This window comes from Rhyacophila brunnea, unplaced genomic scaffold, assembly GCF_057557595.1.
Source record: "Rhyacophila brunnea isolate RB1 unplaced genomic scaffold, BYU_Rbru_1.0 scaffold_7, whole genome shotgun sequence".
NCBI lineage: Eukaryota > Metazoa > Arthropoda > Insecta > Trichoptera > Rhyacophilidae > Rhyacophila > Rhyacophila brunnea.
In genome coordinates this window covers 13,804,912-13,826,549 of record NW_028233339.1, presented here as the reverse complement: position 1 = coordinate 13,826,549, position 21,638 = coordinate 13,804,912, and the positions used below count along the sequence as shown (strand labels likewise).

Below are 21,638 nucleotides of genomic sequence, written 5' to 3'. Positions count from 1 at the left end.
ACGTGTTTTTTTTGTATAAGGGAACATTACGAATTTTCGCGTTATTCAGTTTTTAAAATGTTTTACAGCTGTTCATAAAATGGCGAAAATGGTTGTGTTTTTATTTATGAATATGTACATAATACATACAATATATCCGATGTACATTTTAAACTGTAGACGAGTTTGATTTTAATACCTACTTGACCTTTACTAATTTTTTAGTTGCCAAGCTTATGACACCTATTATACAATACAGTATTAACGAATTATGTTATTTTTACGGCGATTCTTAATTTGTCAACCATATAGCATTATAAATATTTCCAAACACCTATAAATAATATCGGTACAAGTCTGTTTACTGGAAGCCAGTCGGGAACAGCGGCAATCTTGGTAGTAGATTTCGGCTAAATTCATGAATTCAAGAATGATAACCTAACCTAACCTAACAGATACTCCAGTATATCAGTTATTTTCTAAATTTGTTTGCCGCTGGCTTCCGCTAAACAGAAAAGAACCGTATGTGTACCTATATTATTTATATTTGTTTCTTTTTCAAAACGTCATACTTTATGCGAGTATTGGCATTATTTTCTCGTTTTATTATTATGACTAGGTATTTATTTACCTAATCTAAAACTTACACAACGAAACGGTAGCGAATTGGGGGATTGAAGGGAATGATAATAATGAGACATTCATCAAAACCATTTAAGAAATAAATGAAATGTTTTAGATTTCTTTCGAGTGCATTAAAAGATCTATAATAATAAGCATTTACGTTTGCATTTAATTGTAAGGAAGATAGTAGCAAATAATTTGATTTGTATTGATTTAAGAATTCTTAATAAAATAAGATTTCTTTTGAGGTTGCTTGCCTATAAATTCAGTCAAAGGAAAATGTAATAAAAAAATTAATTAAAAATACCGATACAGATATTTTAAAAGGTCATCTAAGAGGTAGAAAAGGCCGTAGCAAAAATGAGAATGTGTACCTAATCTGTTATCACTGGGTGCAACAGACAATATAATAATTAAGAATTATCTCCTCACGACTGATACATGTTTCAACCACAAGGGAACCGAACCTACCAAGTACCTAACTAAATAGGTAGATATCGTGGAATACGATAACAGCGTTCCAAAGGTCGTGTGCATAATAATAAATAATAATAATACCTAGGTATATGAAAAGAAATTTCGACGCACAGAAAATACCCACATAATATTTTCCGATTCGAAAGCTCTCTGGGTTGCACATTATCTGTTATAATCAGAATATGACACAGATTTATAACAATAATATTATAAAATAGCACGACACAACAATTAATAAAATCTCAGGGCACCAATTAAACGAATATAAATTAAACAAATTATAATATCTAAAAGAAAACAAACACAGTAAGTACCTGACAATCCTACAGAAGTTGTCAGGAAAACCAAGAGAACAATAATTAATTGTTATATTGAAAAGATTACACACAATTTTAGCACAGTTTAAGAGATTATAGTAGCAGAAAGTTTTAAAACTTGACGTTTGGAAATTAATTGTCAAAAAGATAACATGCACCATAAGACGCGATCACGACCGTCAAAAGTTGTTCTTTACTATTAAAACTTGTTGCTGCAACGAGATCGCGAAGCATAACTTTCTGACTTTCAACATTTGTCTCCCTCTATCGCATTACAATATACGCAAATCGCTTACGGAAATAGCCGACAATTCTCGACTGTATACGATATCGACAAGTGGATAATGACGCAGCCAAGTCACATAATTTTTGTTTGTTTGCTTGTTTGCCCCTACGTAGCATGATTTCTCGTAAGTGGCATCTATGATCGAGTAAAAAACAATAAATATTTAAATTATCTAGTGAAGACTCAAGCCACAAACTTTACAGTTTTTATAAGATAGTATAGCTTGCTATCAACAGATACCGTACTATTTCACTTTTCTATTGTCGGCATTCTACACATTCACTAAAATTAATAATGTTGGATACATAACATAATATTATCTGATTCAATTTGTTCTCTATAAAGATAGGTAGGTTATATTTTAGTTATGCACATAGTAATCATCATCGACGGCTGACGTCAATCCACTGCTGGATGAAGAGTCCTGCTCTTCGCTGCCACGTACATTCATTAAATTAATTTGAATGTGCCAATCCAACTTTTATTTGGGCAATAATGAAGTCATTTAATGCCCCTTTGGTACCACTGTATGACTGATGACCTATTGCCATTTCATCAGCTTTGCGTATTATTTTCTATTGTGAAAATAATGTTGGCATAAAGTGAAAACAGATAAAACAAAATGTTTTAGTTACGTCTTGATAAAAAATATTATGAAAAGATTACTTAAATTAAATAATAAATCAGCATGTTTTCCTAAATTTTATTCAACTTATATTAAAAGTACATTTCTAAATCACTCACACTCGATCTTCACAAAAATATCAAAATATAAATTATTCATTCAATAAATTTACAAACATACAAATATTGTTTTAAAAATATTGTCTTATAAAAGTATTACAACATTCCACTGATAGCATCTACAATAATTTATTTTTATCGAGAGCATCGTTCAGATATAGAATTTTGTTAATAGAGACCTACGACCATAATTTGAATGGTGGCGTGGCGTGGCGGTGAGACTAATGTCCTCCGCCTTAATTTCATTGCACCCATCGCGAGTGGAATGTATCGTAACTCTCTGCAATTGCCTAGAGTATCCAAGGTGATAATTAATAACAACTCAATGATCCAGTCGCGATATATTCCACTCGCTGGTGAATGGAATGGAATAAAGGCAAAGTGTGAATATTGCCAGTATATTGCGAGTTATTTGTTAACCGCCCCATTCCAGTTAAAGTTTCCACAGTTATTAGTTTCAAAGTTGGTAACCGATAACCGGTAACCGTTGATAAATCTGATTCTGTAAGTATTTTAACATTGTATATAGGTGATAAAATATCAAACACAGTTCCATACATTGGATAAATAGAATTGAATTGGTGGTTGATTGCAAAGTCGTTTATGTTTATCGGCCGCAATTTTTATATTTCTTGACCAACTTTAGAGATGATTTTTTCATTAATTGTATTGTTGTTAAGGATATTTACAATTTCCCTACTCGCTTTTCCTAATTATTTACTAATATATTTTTAAAAAGAAATTAATCCACTTGCAGTTTTCAACGTGCTTGACGGTATTTTGAGATAAAATCAAAATGGTAAAATACAGAGGTTACCGACTTTGATTCTAATAGCCTCGGTTACAGATTTCTGATTGTATTCTTAAAATTCATTGAATATGGTCAAGCAAATTTAATAATTATTGATGATGCATATCTATTGATTTGTTATATATTATGATACGTATAATAAAATGTTAGTACACATTGTATTATTATATTAAAGGTGTACTATCTAGAAGTGTCATATACTTAATCCATCTCATAGAAGTATGATACAAATTAATATATTGTAAGTACAACACTATCAAAAATCACACATTATCTTTAATCTACTGTACTTACAACACATTTAACAGTACATTTCCCAAACCGCTAGTGGATCAAGAAGGTGATCAAGGGGAGCCATTAAATTTGAACACTTAATACACGAGTAAATATGTGATTTAAAATTACTTATCTATGGTAGATTGTAAACACAGAATAGATTAATACGGTAGAAATGTAAAAGCCACAATGAAATAAATTTATAAGATGAGTGGAAGAAAATATGACTTTACCGGATTCGTAATTCATAAAATTGTAAATAATTTGAGGAAACTTTTATTAAATTATTACAAAAAAATTTAAGGAAGCTTAAGTTTCAACTTCAAAATCAATTTATCAAAACCGATAAATCTCTTACAACAAGTTAGAAATGGGGTGTAAATTAAGTAGAATTCATAAAGATGTACATAAAATATATTATTTTCACATCAATAAACTTTTTTTAATAATGTATTATGAATTTATCAATGGTGAACTATTATTATGCATAATTCAGAAACACCTCAGAAAAATAGAAAAGAAATCTAAACAAAATCAATTAATATTTTGACGGATCTGATTCTGGCAAATGTGCTTTACCAGTTTAGTCATCTGCACCTTACATCAAGTTCCATCCAGTACCATATTTTTTCAAGATTTTTTCTAATATTATGTGTGTTTCCGAATTATTAACAAAGAATGTTACATTCTGAAATCTTGTGAATTATTCTGCGAGTAAAAAGATAATTTATTGAAATATTAATACATTTTCATTTAAAATTACATTCACCCATGGAGGTGGTCATGGCTCCCATGATCCGCATAAATTAACAAAACAATGTTTGATAAATTAATGCACATGAGTAAAACATACACAAATATTTAGGGTACCGTATCCTATTCATGGCCCCCACAAGGGGGGGCTGACAGGGCTCTAACCTGGGGGCCCGGGCTTAAAGGGGGCTCGGTGTGGTGATTCGACCAGTTAACTCGTTCAGTACGCTCACCGCGCCTGGCCCAAGGCGTAAAATATTTATTTTCTAGTTATTTTTAGTGTATTTCCTGACTAATGACATTGACTATTTATCCAATATGATGAAGGTTTGCAAGTTACTTGACTACAAGAAAAACGGGTCGTGATCAGTGCTTCATAATATGATGCCAAGTAGTGCCGTGCCGACAACTCAATAATTCTTGATTTATTTAAAAATACAAAGTATCCCAAAATAGACTAAATACCCCTAATCAACGGAATACCAGTTGGGGAACACTACTGTAGAACATCACACTGCCCTTAACCTTAGCGATAGGTAGTGGAGCCCGCCATAGATCCAAGCCTGGGGACCCGCTTTAGGATGTGGGGGCCATGATCCTATTAGTATTATTAATAAACACTATCGTAAAATAATGTAGTGTTCATTCAATATTATTTCTATACTTTCCGGCAACATTTTTTTTATAAATTAAATTTATGTCATACGAGAAAATAAAATACAAAGTGCTTAATTTAGTGTTTTACAAAAATATTATAAGTTAAAAATATATAGATCACATTATTTTTATCTTAAAATGACTAGAATAATTTTGTAGAATTAAAGCTCACAGACAAAAATAAAAATATAGGATTATGAATTCTGTATTGCAGTAGCGAAGTCTGGAGGTAGGCTTTTAAGATCCGACATAAATAGTGCACATTATACTTTGTTAGTCATACGTATTTGTTTTTATTGAACTAAGACTACAATAATTATTTACAGATGGTGTTGGTTAGTTTTTAAAAATCAATTAAGCCCTGCCTAAATCAAATCATAATAGTTTTGGTATATTTTGGGCGATATGATATTGTGCACACTTTTTCATTCATACTTATTTGTTTTCGTTGGATTAAGAATACATGTTACACATATTGTTGGTTCAAAGTAATTCATTAAGGCTATACCTCAGTTGAGGCATGGTCTAAAAAGATCAGGGCTAGGCGATGCGCGGATTGCGGGTCGCGGGTGCAAATGACGCACGCCGAACGAAATATAATTTGTCATATAAATCCAACATGCGTCCATTTAATGTTCTGTTTATTGTTCTATTAGTAACAATAATAATATATTCATTGATGTTTTCTTTTTCAAGTAAATGGGTAACATTTTTAGTCATCTTTACACGATTGAAGAATTAATACCCCCGTCGCCATCACGAAACAAATTGACGTTCGCTCTCCGAATACCAGCGAGTCCAAAATTTCGTCGCGCCTATAGTTGAAAATTATTTGTCGTTTCACTGATGTATCGTCTTAAGCCCTGCCTTACCAAACTATAATATATAAAAAATATTGTTCTATCTATAAAATATTCAAAGGTATGTATGATTTAATTGCATAATTTTAGATATTTTATAGATGGATGAGTATTCTCAAAGTTTAATTGAATTTTAAAAACTTACCAACACCATCTGTAAATTGTAGTCTTATTTCAATAAAAACAAATATGTATGACTGACAAAGTTTAGTGTGCACTATTTATGGTGGATCTTAAAAGTCTACCTCCACCCTTCGCCACTGCTGTATTGTTACTAGGTGCTTATTCATGTAAAAGGTTTTTTTATTCGAAGTGAATACCTTACTTATCTTCAAGAAGTGTGTTGCGACACAATATAACATTTTGATTTTTTTAGGCCACAAGTTTATTATTTTGTATACATTATGCTTTAGTCTATAATTCTATTTCTGAATGTGTTAAAATTATTTTGTTATGCTTAGACCTTATAATAATATTATATTAATGTGTTGGTATATATGAATGTATGTAGGTATATTCTTATCTGATAACATGAGTCAATCAATTAATTAGTGATAGTATAATTTTTATAATACCTAAATAATACAGAAACTTTTCTCCAAAAACAATAATAATTCTTGACAGCACCATCTCAGCGTTGTACTTACAAGTTAGCAACAAACTAATTTAATAGCTGATATAGATATTTCACACAATTTTATGCAATTCTATCACCAATCAGAATAATATTTTAATTATGTATTTAACCATTATCATAAATTATTATTATCAATACTTAAAAATGAAGTTTTTGTCTATCAATAATATTGATGACTAGAAGTCCTGTAATCATGTATGCTTTTATTAATTAAATAATTAAACAGTTAGTATTTTTGTAGGTAATAAAAATATGGCCGGGCCTTGCCTCACAATATTACTATGGCAGTATCTGACAGGCTGCAGATTTTTAACAACACACGCTGAATGTAGAGCAAAGCTCTTACTACAATCGCTGTAATACCGATAATTTGTGGATTAGTATTTCGTAATTATAAAAGCAGATGTCACTGTGCGTTTATTTTTCAGTTTATGTAAATCAATCGACAGTGGCTAGTAATTTGAGTTTAAAACGGGGCCAGATAACTTGCGAAATTTGTATGTGCGGCCTATCGATCACAGCCTCAGATAAGAGGAGAGATAACCCGCTGAAGGTATAGAACCGGTAGGTAATTGAGTTTCAATAAAATAATATTATATTGTTTGATATTATAACAATTTTTTTATTCCGAAATTACCTTAAAAAATACCAGAGGCGAAGTAGTAGTGTAGTAAACTATATTGTTAACCATTTAACATTTACCTTGATTCGTAAAGAAATGTACGAAAATATAATTATGCAATATCAATGATATTTATTTATTGGTTATTTTTAATATTGAACAATGACATCTATGCATCTCCACTGAACCAATGCAGCAAATTTAACAACAGAAGCCTGGTGTTGACATAAAGTATTACTTATGTGTTTCTCTTTAGAAAATAGTTAAACAGATTGTGAAGTCTACCACATGACAAAAAACAAATTAAGTTGCATGTTTGAAAAAATGATAATCTACCAACGGTTACTTTCTGCTAGGTAGGTTTTTGGTATTGATGTCTAGTATAGTTTGAATTTTTTTTATCTCACACACTTTTTATTGTAAACACGGTTGCCTTGTAGATAGACCGGCTATCTATGAAGCCATGGGTCGTTGGATCAATCCCACGGCTGGGAGAATAAAAGTGCTTATTATCTTTTTTAATGTTTATCTCAAATTCAACTTCAAGACTCGTAAGTATGTCTGTTGAGGATTTTTTTTCTGTTATCCATCGCCTATTTTCATCTTACAGATTCTTACTCTTTGCCATTGGTTTGAAGAGTAGTGTGCCCTGATAATTATAATACTTTTAGATATTTTGTATTTATTAGGAATACTGCTCATATTAAATTTAATATACAAATGCAAATAATTGAATGTAGATAACGGATGCTATTACTTGAGGTATGGGTGGTGCTAGTGTCACAATGTGTGCAAGCAATAAGTTTTTCAAACTGTTGCACATCAAGTTATGGTTGTCGGTATCTAGTTAATTCATTAAATACAACCGATGATGATAGAATATATAGTAAAAGCTCTAATTATTACATTTTAGAATTTCGTTATGCTTCAATTATATTATGATGGATGTCACGTACTGTCACACTGTCATGGCGACAAATTTAGTTTATGGTTTCGTCATTTTGTAGAATATTTTGAACGAACACGATCTCTGGAGACTGCCAACTCATAGCCAAATACTAATACATGAATAATGTATTAGTATTTTTAATTAATATACATTATTCATGCTAATTTCCATTAATTTTAACAGTTTCCACTTCTGCGTACGCTAAAATTACTTGCGATATTGCGTCCATAGATAATATTTTGAACAGAACTCAACCTGCAGACCATAGATAATAGACAACATTCTTATAAAAAATACATAGTGCCAACTGCTAAAAAACAAAAAACACGCGATTTTTAAATGAATCGAAAATGTGTGGGCATGTAGAAAATGATAAAAAAACGTTCATTGAGTCATGCGGGTGTGTGTTGATGCAGTGCGGTACGCGAAAGGCGACCTCATTGTTGTTCTGGTGATTTCAGCAGATTTTGCTAACTGAAAATGTTCGTTTAAAGGTTCTCAGTCTGATAACATTTTAAACACCAAAAAAAACGACGTTACACACTTTTTTCCCGCATTGTCAGCTTACTGTGACTTCACGTGATAATACGCGACGTGCATCATAATATATTTGAACCTTTATTCTCCAATACTGCTGCAATCTGACGCTATTATGGAGATCGCACAAGTGGAGTCACCATCATAATTATTTAATAGAGGTGCATCCAATTCTTCTCTCATCGAATCATCTATCCACTCAGTAGCCACATTGTCTTCGTCAATTAAAACCACTCGGCATACATCGTTGTCACGGAAAGCTATCTCTGGTGGCTTAGTGTAAGGGATAATGCCATTACCTTTGAATTTTCCCTTATGCTGTTCAAAACATGTTGATTTAGTACAGGGGCTGTTCGGAGCAGATCTATTTGGACACATCTCGACTTTAGGCGAATGGTTACAGTTGAGAGCTGGCACGCTTTGAAAACAGGATTTATCAATTGGGATTTTCTTCGTTTCTAATGTTGGAAATACGCAGAGCTGAGATTGCGCTAAAGTAGCTGTGGAGCCTGCCATGTGTTCTATGCAAGGACACGAAGTACTTGAAGTCCTTACGCATTCAGAACAGCAGTCTGATGATTCCAGCAGAAGTGAAGCTGACGATTTCTTGTATGGGCTTTGATCGTTCACTCTCTGTTGAATATACAATAATATTAAATCAATTATGTGTTTTTCATACAAACTGTATAAATTACTTATAAAACTGAATCCATCAGACAGGATAATGTAATAATTGAATAATTAGATTTATATTATTAATTAAATGATGCAATATAATATTATATTTTAATAACAGGACAATAAACATTATATTATGTACACGATATTAGAGAAAAATGTGCGTTTGTAAAAATATATTTTGTGGTGTTGTGCATACCTACTTATTTTGGCTTAACTTTGATATTTTAGTGAACTTTTAAAATCAAATAGTCAATTAACTTCATTGAGGTAGGAGCGTAATAAGTGTTTGGTACAGATACCAACTGGCGGATTCAGTAAACATACAATAATAATTAATATAATTTACTAAAAAAAAAACAAAACAGAGGAAATAAGATAAATTGCGTTATACAACAATTTTAATTGGAATTATTATGAAAAATCTATCCCAAAAAATATCATTGTCACAATGATAGATATATTAGGATTTCAAGTAAAAAATATATTTATTGCTTAGAAAAACTGTTATTTTAAAAATAATATGACTGTAAGAGGTAATCAAAATAAATTGACATTGTGATAATATATTTTTTTAAATATGGTAGTGACCACTGATTGTTATTAAACTAAATTTTACAGTTTCACACTGATAAAAAATGAACATAAAAATCTGTAAGTAATAATAAACATAAATTTATCAGTTTATCTTTGAATTTAAATTTTTTTTTATTTTTCCAGTTATTTTAGATAGATAGGTATACACTTAGTAAAGGTAGTTTTTCAGTAAAATGTATAAATTATATTTGCGTGCATTGTAATTCCGTTACTAGATGTCTCACACTGGTAAGTAATGAGAAATGAGATTTTAGATTAAAATTGTTAAGGTATTAGTATTACATCATTCAGATGATCCTTGTGAGCTGTATTTCCATGGTGATGGTGTGGATTTACAGAATAATTATGGAATTCCAATAGATTTCCCGAAGCGAATCTTAGTTTCTTTGGTGACTCTAGGCTGGAACATCTGCAAGAGGGAAATATGTTTCAAAATTTTGTATCTTGTTATGTGACAACCAATTTTTTCCCCAGTTTTTGAAATAAACACTGAAATGATGCATCTTCATACAATTATTGTAACGGCAAAAATGTGTTAGTGGAAAAAGAACAAATATCAATATCGATACTCACATCGCAATCGCAAGGTATTGAAGAATTTTTAAATGATAACTGAATATTGGAAAGGATATTCTTATTATAATTATTAGAGCACAATGGTTTATAAAAGTTACAGGTACATATTGCATTCTCACATGCTTGTTGGACTGTGCTAACAATACACATATACCAGTGTATGTGTGCAGTAATGGGTAACATATTTTGTTAAGAGTGAACGGTCAGCTTTTCCCATGTATTTTTACTTCAATAGATATTTCGGAATCTTTCTTCTTTCTCAATAGTGTTGCGTTAGCTGTTTTCATACATTTATGATTTAGAAACCATACAATTCACATCGTGAGTGTAAAACCAAGGCATCTGTAAAATTTTCAATTTCGAGATTAAATGCAAAACAACTGCAAACGTTGATAATGTAAAAGTGAAGTAACTGAAAGAACATGCAAAATAATGTAGATATAAACCAATTTTTTTTTATTTTAGAAACTCTATTTCTCCTAACAAAACGAAGACTTCAAACCATAATATTATATCCAAAATATGTCTTTTGTAGATGCCTTGGTTTTACACTCACGGTGCGAATTGATAATATTAATAAATGTCACACATTTTTTGTGTTGGCAATTATTATACATATTGACAAATTATTTTTTAAAAGTCGTTTAGAGGTCAATGGGACTCAAGTGGTACTTTTCTACGAAGCATATGAGTCAGTTGCTTCGCCAGAAGTACCAAAAATTGTAAGGAGATGCGTATTTTTCACAATCGGAAACTAAAAAAATCAATCATAAAAAAAATGGAAAATCTTTAACCCGATGGTGGTTCATTACGCATGTAAAATTTTCGCGAGGGAGCATTTAAACCTGTCAGAGCTCTGGGTCTCCACATACCCAAAACATCCACTGATGGAACTGCTAACTAAATATATGAGAAATATCACAGAACATGCTATTTATAAACTTACTTTATTTTTTGTTTCATTAAATTAATGGAATGTCCGATAATTCGTATCATCAATGTTAGGTTATATATAAATCAAAATTCATTAATTTCTTTATAACAATGTTTTTGTACAAAATCATGAAAAATTAATCAAAATAATGAAACAAGAAAAGTAATTGATGTCAAAAAACTGTGAAACACGCATTGTTTTAGAAGGTGGAAAAAATGGCACCTTAACAATGGACTCTTGGCAAGGTGTTTGTTCTTAAGCGAACTCCTAGGAGGGGGTGGCTGAACCGGCGTCCTCCGGGAAGCTCTGCAAGAATCTTCTCCGATGAGCCAATACGTCAGTTGGTCGTGTTTGCCTTTCATGGCGACCATACCCCGTTCAGCGAATTGATACCCTCCTAGTCTGTCGAGGAGAAGTTTGCACTCCTTGCTGCAGTGGATCTTCAGCGCTAAAATACAAAATATAGTTGATTTTGACTAAGCACAACCACAAAAAAGGTCCCAAGAATTAGTATTATGAGGTAAGTATTTTCGTTATTCATTGGGGGAATATTATTAAATTAATTTAATTACAAGAATAGAGTGAAAATTTTGCCAAATTTCTTTAAAATTGTTCTAATTCTTCAAAAATGATTTCTATCATAATATCAGTCAGATCAGACTAGTAGTTATTGTTCAACAGCTGTCTGAATAGTACACTTTCGCAACTGCAACAGTAAAAATGAGTATTGTACCATAAACCATAAAAAATATATAATATATTTGAAGAACTTTATGATAGCATAGCTAAAAACCGAGTCGGATCATCTTCATGAGACTCTGCACCAGCGTTGAGCTTCTTTAGATGTACAACCTGTTCACGAATGTGATAATTAATTTATCTACGATTCTCCCAATCAGGATGTCATCGCCGCAGTCAATGACTATATTTTTGCAGAGTTCGACAAAAACAATTTTTCAGACGGTATGAAAAAAATAAAAATCGTTAGATTAAATATGTAGCACTGAGGGGGATAAAATTGTTTTGTTTTCAAAAATGTGTTTTACTTGTTTTTTTACAAACTTTTCAAATTACCTTCGTATGTAGAAAATTGTAATCTGTTTAATCTTTTCGTGATTATTTATTTCATATTATGAGAACGAAAATATTATTTAAAGTAAAATTTGGCTCATTAAGCCGCGTTGACACGGTCCAAGTACACTTGGACCGAGTGCCATCCAAGTGCACTCGTATGAGACATCTTCATACTAATTATTCCTATCCAAGCTACTTGGACCGCGTCCTACTCATCAAAGTCAACTTGGATAGGAATAATTAGTATGAAGCTGTCACTTGGATGACACTCGATCCAAGTGTACTTGGATCGTACTTGGACCGTGTCAACGCGGCTTTAGTGAAGCTATAAATTGTTCTTTGATAGGTAAGTAAGTGGATATGGTGAAAAATCGAATAAAATTATACTTACGAGCTCCGGTTGACTCCATGCGGCTGGCTGTGTTGACAGTGTCTCCAAAAAGACAATACCTTGGCATCTTCAGTCCTACGACTCCCGCACACACTGGACCTGAAGTAAAATCACAGAAATAATGAATTCTTCACTGTTTTGCTTATCGTTTTTAAGTCCCTAACATAAAAGCCATAGCACTTGTCACGACGCTTGCGGATGATAAGAAAAGACGAAGAAAGTTCATTCATAATTCGGCTGTCTTCTATTTAAGGTTGGTAAAATTTTAGCAAGAATCTCCCTAGCAAGCATTAGTCGTGTCAGATCACAACCCCTTCTGCGTTGCCAAGAGAATCTCTTTATATCCACACCGCTACTGTATTATGAGTTGAAATAAACCTTATTAATTATTTCGATAAATAATATGGCAGAAGTATGAAGTTTTTTGTGATTGATGGTAGGTAGCCTCTCTTGCCTTATTGTCTCTCGTTAAACCCTTAACATAAAAATTAAATCCAAAGCCGAAAGGTGACCACGTCAGGCTTATAATATCGTGGGTCCCGGGCTCGAATACCGGGTCTGGCAAATCCACAAGTTTTTTTTCAGTTGAATGTTTGGACCAATTTTGTTACATTTAGAAAATTTGCGGCGACATACTGCCAACGTGAAGATCTCTTCACTTATATTGTTCGGCAGTTTTGTATTAGCTTTGTTACTTACTACAATTTTTAATATTGCCTCTACGTGGTCATCTCTCCCATGGGTACTTTAAACTTAAAATCACGTAAATTCAGTCAATGCACATTTGAGTGCATGGCGTCCTAAGTCTTGGGTAACTGCTCCTGAGGCATTCCCAGTCATAAAAAATGATGTTTCACATCCAAACGTAGTGTCCCGTGATACGCCCGATTAAGACCGGGTATGGTGCGGGGCGGATGTGGTTTGGTGTGCCATTAACTTTAATTGTATGTTTGGACCTAACAGGTTGAGCAAGTGGCTGACATCAATCTAGTAAAAGCAAAAATCTATCCATATAACCTCCGCTCTAGTCTCTGGATGGCCATATTATGATCTAAGAAACAAAGTATGGTTAAAATTTATCTTTCTCATTGGTGACGTGTTACCCCAGGAAACTATCATTGTATCACGCGTCATTATTGTATTAATTAATTTATTACATATATAAGTTAGAAATAATTGTATTCGTTGTCAGTGTGTATGTACTTTTTATTGAGTGCACATAGTGCCTGAAGATGCCGAAAGGCGAAACCCGGGTCGCAAAAATCGACTCAAATGTAATAGTACAAAACTTAAATCCATTAGTATTTTAATTCCATCAAGTACCTTTGGTCGATAGTATTAGTATTATACTAAAATCATTTAAAATTGCTTGCAAATCGTTTATCATGAATTCTTCTTTGGGTAGTTAGTTGATTTGCAAATAAAATGCCATAACGAAATAGTAACGACAGTGTTGCTGAATTCTAAGTATACGGGTAAGTTATCCGTATATTTATTAAATAAAACCAGTGTTTCTGGTTCTGGAAAACGAAATCCCTAGATGTTCATGTCGTCAAACGATGAAAAAAAATCTTCACGGCCTGAAGTTTCCCAAACTGTAAAATAGTGTAAGTAAAACCGCAGACAACATTTTATCGGGAAAAAAATAATGTGTGACGTTAGTCTTACTTGAAGACTTTTTCAATATTCGATTTTCGAAAAAATTATACCCTGTTGTTTTTTTGTGGTCTCGTCGAGTAAAAGACATGTCAATTGCCCACGTAAATCACGCGGCGTCACCGTACTTCGCGCTAATATAATAATATATTAGTCGAAGTGATACAAATGTATGGACGTGGTCATTGTTTGAAGTAGGGAGCTGATATTTAGCTCATCCTCAAGCTTGTATCTATACACATTATTATATGCATTAGGAATCCTTAATTCTTTAGTGTTAATTTGATTAGTTAAATGTTAATCTATGATCCTGCTAATTAATCAAGCAAGGCAAGATTTTCAAAAGAAAGAGAACCACGCCACTAGACCATAATAATTATGTTCCTGCTAAAATTCAGTTTCTTACCTCGGAAGACAATTAATTACATGTCCAATCTCGACTAGCCTATAATGATAATTTTTACTTTGATCTAAAATTGTTGACATACTATGAGTAATTTATTTTCTGAGCCAAATTGTAGACGATTCCTTCGTTATTTTGCAGTCTTGGTGGTACTATACGTCGTCTTATTTTATCATTTCAAATTTATAAGTCAGGTAAGTTTTCACAATAATTATCGGATTTCACAATACATATATTTAATGAAACTGTGGTGAGAAATGATAATAATATGTGAAATGGGTAAGTAGTGGAAATATTATATTTATGAATACTGACCAGCGTGTAAACCAATCCTCAAGCGGAGCTGCTCTAAAGGACGATGCCTGACGCGGAATCTCCTCACTGCTGACAGGAGATGGAGAGACATTGAAGCTACTTCGGCCGCATGCTGGTCGCCATTGCGCAGAGGAAGGCCGCTTACCTGGAAATAATATTTAAGAAAGATTAACATTTTATAAAAGACAACATACAAAACTCGATTTGCAAGAAAAAATAATAATGCGCATAACATTTTAAATAAATGAATAAGTATACTAAATATATTATACACTATTATTTTCGATAATTTAACATATGAAAATAATGTTTCACACAGAGAATAAATATTCCATTAAAACGAGTGTAATTTTATTATTCTGTGGTCTTTGGATAGTTTATGATAAGTGAAAAAATAAACTCATAGCCGTAGTCGCCTGATACAATTATTATTCATCAATAACCGAATGAAGTTCATTTTTATTTTTCGTAAAAATCGATGTTTTTTTTAATTAAAAAAAAAACTACAACATTACAACTATCAATAGAAGACTTATTAAACATTGCATTGATAATTTTGTTTCAAAAAACTATATGGAACAATACAAAATCACATAGGTACAGTCGAACCCTTATTTTTAGCCGTTTTTTCTAAATTGTCGCTTTGTCTTTGAAATAAAAAAAAATCCAATGATTCGGATCCTGGGGCGGGGGGGGGGGGGGGTTATACCAAGGATAGCAGGCACTCATCTTTAATGATGATGAGGCTGGCTCCGTCGTCTGGTTCTCACTCACTCGCATTACCGCTCTCGCGCGTTACTGTTTATTGAGTTACCCTGTGCGCGGTAATTATTCAGGGTCAAACCCAGTGCACGTAAATTACTTGTTTTTTTATTAAATTAATGTTTTACAAGCTATATGTATTAAGGAGCACATGGTTTCAGAATGACTGCCTGTTAATAGTAGGTCTGGCAAGGATAATGATGTAAAGTCGGTAGAACATTTATATTGTATTAGGGCCGCCATAATTGGCCCAACCAATGAACTTATTAAATATGTGTCTTAAAACAGTGCGGAAAATAAATTAAAAATGATTATTAGAATTACTTATATAGCGACATAATATTACATATTATTATACTATATTATGAGAAATAATATTTTCTAGTCTATCCGCGATATATTTCTCGCTCTTATACATCTGTATGACGTGATTTATTCCTATTACATATTAAAAGATATATTATGTTTGTAAGGACAGTGTAAGTTTAGAAACCAGTGACCTGGGACATTATTTTCTCACGTTATATCCGACAAAATGAATACGTACTGTCATTCGCTTCCGTTTCCCGGACTTATGAGATCCCGCTGATCCAACAGGCTGAGCTTTTAGCGATACGAGTTTGTATTATGAATACAGTGCCTTGCCACTACTTTCAAAGCTAGGGGGTTACGCAAACTCTACGTCTACATTATGAGTTGCGATGTGTACGAGTTTAATGAACTATTTTTGTATTCCACGAATATTGAACTAAAGTATTTTATATATAATTTGAAAACATCTCAGATAATATACTTACCTACCTACTACAAAAATAACATTGAAGTCGCACCAAGTGCGGTGTTTTGAAATTACAATATATGTAGGATGAGTTTACTTAAGGTTATTATTAAACAATACATAATTGTATTGAAATTATATCATAGATATTATTAGTTATATCGGTAACATTATCGATGGAAAGATAATATTATATTAAAAAAACTCTTAACGGCCCACATGCTCGGCGTAGGTCAAAATTGAGTTTTTATTGTATTTTCAAACCATGATCCTGGACACTCCTTAAACGTATTTTTGTTACATAAAATAGTATTCTTTTAAACCTCTCGCTCTAATGTTTTAGAATATAGTCATATTTCGGTACATGAATGTGCAGTGGTGCTAAGATTTTTTACATTTATTATTTTTAAACGCATTTATAAAACCATTAGTTAAATTTATGACGAGATAATTTTAGTAAAATATTTACGATAAAAAATTATATTGATAATCTCTGTGATCCCAAATTTGACAGGAATTAGGCATTTTATTATTCAAAAAATGGGCAAGATTAACACATTTGAAGATAATTCTAAACATATTTATTATAAGCTATGTCGTTGACCATTGAAGTGTGATAAACATCTTAAGCATAATGATTGCTTTATAATAATTATTGACCTAAGAATAAGGTAGTGTTTTTTTTGAAATACGCCATTCCTTTTGTCATTCCCCAGTGGTTAAGCTACAAAATACGGCCGTAGCCATAAATTGACAAACTATAATTAAAGTAGGGAGTAAAATGATGTTAACGCGCGTGTTTGAACATGTACCTAACCGATTTTTTTTTAATTTTTTTAAACGGTAAACAGTTTTAGAAATTGAATAATTTTAAATTAATAGTTAATAATTCACTTTAAGCTTCAGCACTAGAAGCCTCTGCCAAAAAAATGGGCTTACAAATAAACGAGGCAAAAACTAAATAGAATATGCCTGTCTATGTCACACCAAGAGAAGGCGCACCAAAGCTAGATATCAGTGCATACAAGTTTGATACGGTCGACAGTTTCATATACATTGGTTCTCTTGTAACTCGACATAATGATATTACAGCAAAAATCAACAAGAGAATCATGTCTGCGAATAAATGCTACTTTGGCCTGTTAAGGTGATTCATCAGTGAAACGCCAAATAATTTTCTACCATAGGCGCGACGAAATTTTGCACTCGCTCCCATTCTGAGAGAGCATGTAGAGCTGGAAGGACGTCATTTTGCTTCGTGATGGTGACGGCCGTAATAATTCCTAAATCGTGTAAAGATGACTTAAAACGTTACCCATTTACTTTAAAAAGAAAACATGTCAATGAATATATTATTATTGTCACTGATAAAACAATAAACAGAACATTAAATGGACACATGTTGGATTTATAAGACAAATAATATTTGGTTTGACATGCCTTATTTGCACCCGCGACCCGCAAACCGCGCATCGCCTAGCGACGATCTTTTTAGACCGTGTCTCAACTAATGCATGGCTTTAAGACATTTTAAGTCCCGCATATTATCTCGTCGAACTAAAAGCACTCTTTACAACACACTTGTAAAGCCAGTGCTCAACTACGCATCGGAAACCTGGACATTAACTCTGCGATATGAACGGGCTCTGAACATTTTTGAACGAAAATTTCTCCGCCGTATACCTATATGGACCGATCAGGGACGGCACCAATTGGAGGAGAAGATTTATAATGTTGAGCTCTAGGGGCTGTACGAAGATTGCAGCGCAGTTCAATCAATTAAGATTGGGAGACTGCGATGGCTAGGTCATGTGCACCGTATGAATGACAATGAACCGGCAAAGAGAGTGATGTCGTAGAAGAAGAGGCATCCCAATCTGTATCCCAAGGCTCCCAAATTGATGGCAGAGGAATGCGCAAATGTGCTAACTTATACAATGTAGGATCCTAATTCTTTTACCGAATGTCCTAATTATTTTGAGAAATTTTCAATAAGTTCAAATATTGTTCACGCTAATTAGATTCACAGACTTTAATATCGCTACCTAAAGTCTGAAATGTTTAAAAAATATATGAAATAATACGAGATGTTTAAAAACGTAGGTATTTTATAGTATAATGTTTTATGCGGCTCCAAATTATTACCCACTGGAGAAAGGTCCCTTCATCTGCAAATCCAGCTCTGTCTATATAAATAGGTATATAATATGTACTTATACCTATACAGTGGCGCACCAAGGATTTAATATTAGGGGGGGCCCAAGGAGGAGAATGTAAATTAGTCCCATAGCTTCACAGCCTAATTTTTCGTTTTTAGGTCTTCTCTCTATTGCATTCGGTGTACCTACACCATGGTCCCCATATCCTGAAACGGGCCCTCAGGCTACGATATTTGGCGGGCTCCCTACCTACCGCTAAGATTAAAGGCAGTGTGAAACACTACATTAACGATCTTCAAATTGTGTTTCAGTTCAAATTAAGGGTACTTATACAGTGAATTATTGGCGATTTTTAATACATCTACTTTAATAATGGAGCTGTCGAGTATCGACACATAATAATCAAAAAATATATTGCACAATTATATAAGTAATTGAAAATGTTCATGGCCATGAAGTATAATAGCGTCGCAGGCGACTTTTTTTTACTATTAAAGCTAATTTATGGTATGTGTTTATCTCACTTATCTGGTCAACCTGACATGCCGGGCCCCCCACAGCCCGGGCCCCCAGGCTAGAGCTCTGTCAGCCCTCCACAGCCATGACCTACACCACTCCGGAATTCGGGTGGACACCGAGAATTTCTTGACAGTTCCATTAGGGATTGTATTTCTAAAAAAACCTGACATTAGTGTTTCGAAATTTTTGTGTTAGAAATTAAAATCTAAGAAATTTTTCTAAAAAGGGTGCTGGAGAATTATTACAAATCATTTTTTGCCGTGTCTTTATTTGTCTAAGCCCAAAGGTATAGTTTATTGGCTTTCAATTTCAATGTTTAAAATCATTCTGATAATTTTTATTTTTGGGGGGTGCCAGGGCCCCTTGCCCCCCCCTGGGTGTGCCTATGTACCTATATCTTAGTAATTTGGTACAATTTTATTTTCTCTACCGGATGTCAACACAATTTCTGTTTCAGTAAAAAGGTAGGTACCTATTTAGTTAACGTCGATGTAAGTATTAAGGGCATTATTGTAAATTAATATACCTACCTAAATAATATTGAGTTTTATGACACCTTCAAGATTTTATTGTTCTATGAATTGTATACTATGTGTAAGAAATGGCATGATTTAGGTAATAAATCAACAAACTGTGCATTATATCTTTAGTATGTACTTGGTACACCCACGATGGTCACGCGGCTTAAGCGTCGGCCTATAGCGTCGTGGGTCCTAGGTTCAAATCCTGGGTCTGGCAAATACACATATTGTTTTTTAATTTGTGTTTGAGTCAGGGAATGGACCTAATAGGTTGAGCAAGTGGCTGACATCCATTTCTCGTAAAAACAAAATCTGTTAATACAAACCTCCATTCCGTGGAGGCCCATAATGATCTTATTAGGATCGGCCATGGTCGAGAAAAAAATTGTACTTGTATCAATCATACCACTCAGCATTGAATGGGTGACATAATTATGTATGTTTTGTTGTCAAAACAAAACAATGGAACGAAAATGATTGTTAGAATTTAACTAGATCAGTAGGGTCTGTTTTGATTTATTAATTGGCGACAATATCTCTTGTACTGCATTTGTATAAATTGGAAGGGCAGTGTATGAATCCTCACTCAACTCATCGAGTCCGCCACGAGACGCACTACTATTGTCACTCGACATATTCAACCGTCATTCCATTCGAGTCCAGTCTCTCAGTTCATTATTATAATCAATCTCTCGATCACATGGATCTCACCAGTAGGTACGTCCCAGTACCTGCGATTATAACCTCACGCTGTCATCTTTGTTATTGTATTTATTTATTCTTGTAACTATCAATAAACTCTCCCCTCACAACATCCAAGTAGCTACGACCTTCTCTCTCATCCCCAAATAAATAGTATCTTCTCAATTAACTTAAATTTCTAATATCACTTTGGGAATGTCACTGCAGAATTTCTTGGGTTCATATTGAATTTATATATGTCTTCTACTAAAATATTCTTTCTCGTTAACTATTGATTCGCGGTATTATGCTTAGGAATTCGTTTCTCTGTCATTGACAGCAGCTGGTATTGACGAGTTGATTCAGAGATGAGAACCCTTTCAATCAAAGATACCTACATACATAATATATAGAAAATAGAACCTTTGGCATTATGAATATTACATAAAGCGTGATAATATAAGACTGTGTGGTAAGAACCTAATTATTTGTGTATTCAACGTAGCGACAAGTTTTTAAGTACCTATATTTATTGTGAAAACTTTTAACTTAAAATTAATTAACAAGTAAACCACAATTCGGGTACCTACTCTTGAAAAAGTTGTAACAAGGTAGATTGACCCAACCTTAACAAGTTCTTAGAATATTATTCTTCATTAATTATATTGATGTATAAAACACAAGTCAACCTTTATTAAATAAATAACGATTTATTTTTAAGCGATTAGTTCTGGTAGAAGTCGAACAAGAATTTAAATTGTGGGGTATATTTTGGAAATATCCGTATATTAATTAGTCTATAGAATTGACTGAATCTAAAATGGTAGTGTTTACTTGCAGTTTTTATAGTACCGAAATGTAAATTAAGTAGTGGGAATACTACAAATTTATTTACAATTCAAAATTATTTTAAGCTTATTTAATAATAAGTGTTTTTCAGATTCATTATCATAATATATTTAAGCTCCACTTTTTCAAGAGAAGGTTGTCTCCAAAGTATTTGAGATAGGGAGAATTTAAAAAAAAAATAAAGAGCTTTTGGAAGCTTGAAAGTAAATAATATTT

The 21,638-nt window shown here is 32.8% G+C and overlaps 2 protein-coding genes across 5 annotated transcripts in view; both read right to left on the bottom strand.

The window, feature by feature from the left end:
• Positions 1–1,613, bottom strand: part of LOC147064526 (receptor-type guanylate cyclase Gyc76C-like) — a 211,733-nt gene extending 210,120 nt beyond the window's left edge. For 2 of the 4 annotated variants that reach the window (XM_085958217.1, XM_085958216.1), the window contains exon 1: positions 1,395–1,613. Coding sequence is in view for 1 of the 4 variants with exons in the window: in XM_085958216.1 (XP_085814342.1) it covers positions 1,395–1,558 (164 nt within the window). In the remaining 3 variants the exon portion in view is untranslated. Of the gene's footprint in view, positions 1–1,204 lie in introns of all 4 variants that reach the window. The other 2 variants (XM_085958218.1, XM_085958219.1) reach the window with 2 other exon arrangements.
• Positions 1,614–8,866: 7,253 nt separating this feature from the next.
• LOC147064519 (guanylate cyclase 32E) overlaps positions 8,867–21,638 on the bottom strand; it is a 264,366-nt gene continuing 251,594 nt past the window's right edge. The window contains exons 22-27 of the mRNA XM_085957667.1: positions 15,154–15,298; positions 12,780–12,878; positions 11,537–11,762; positions 10,087–10,213; positions 9,004–9,162; positions 8,867–8,893 (exon numbers count right to left, since the gene is read on the bottom strand). Coding sequence (XP_085813793.1) covers positions 8,867–8,893; positions 9,004–9,162; positions 10,087–10,213; positions 11,537–11,762; positions 12,780–12,878; positions 15,154–15,298 — 783 coding nt within the window. The remainder of the gene's footprint in view (positions 8,894–9,003; positions 9,163–10,086; positions 10,214–11,536; positions 11,763–12,779; positions 12,879–15,153; positions 15,299–21,638) is intronic.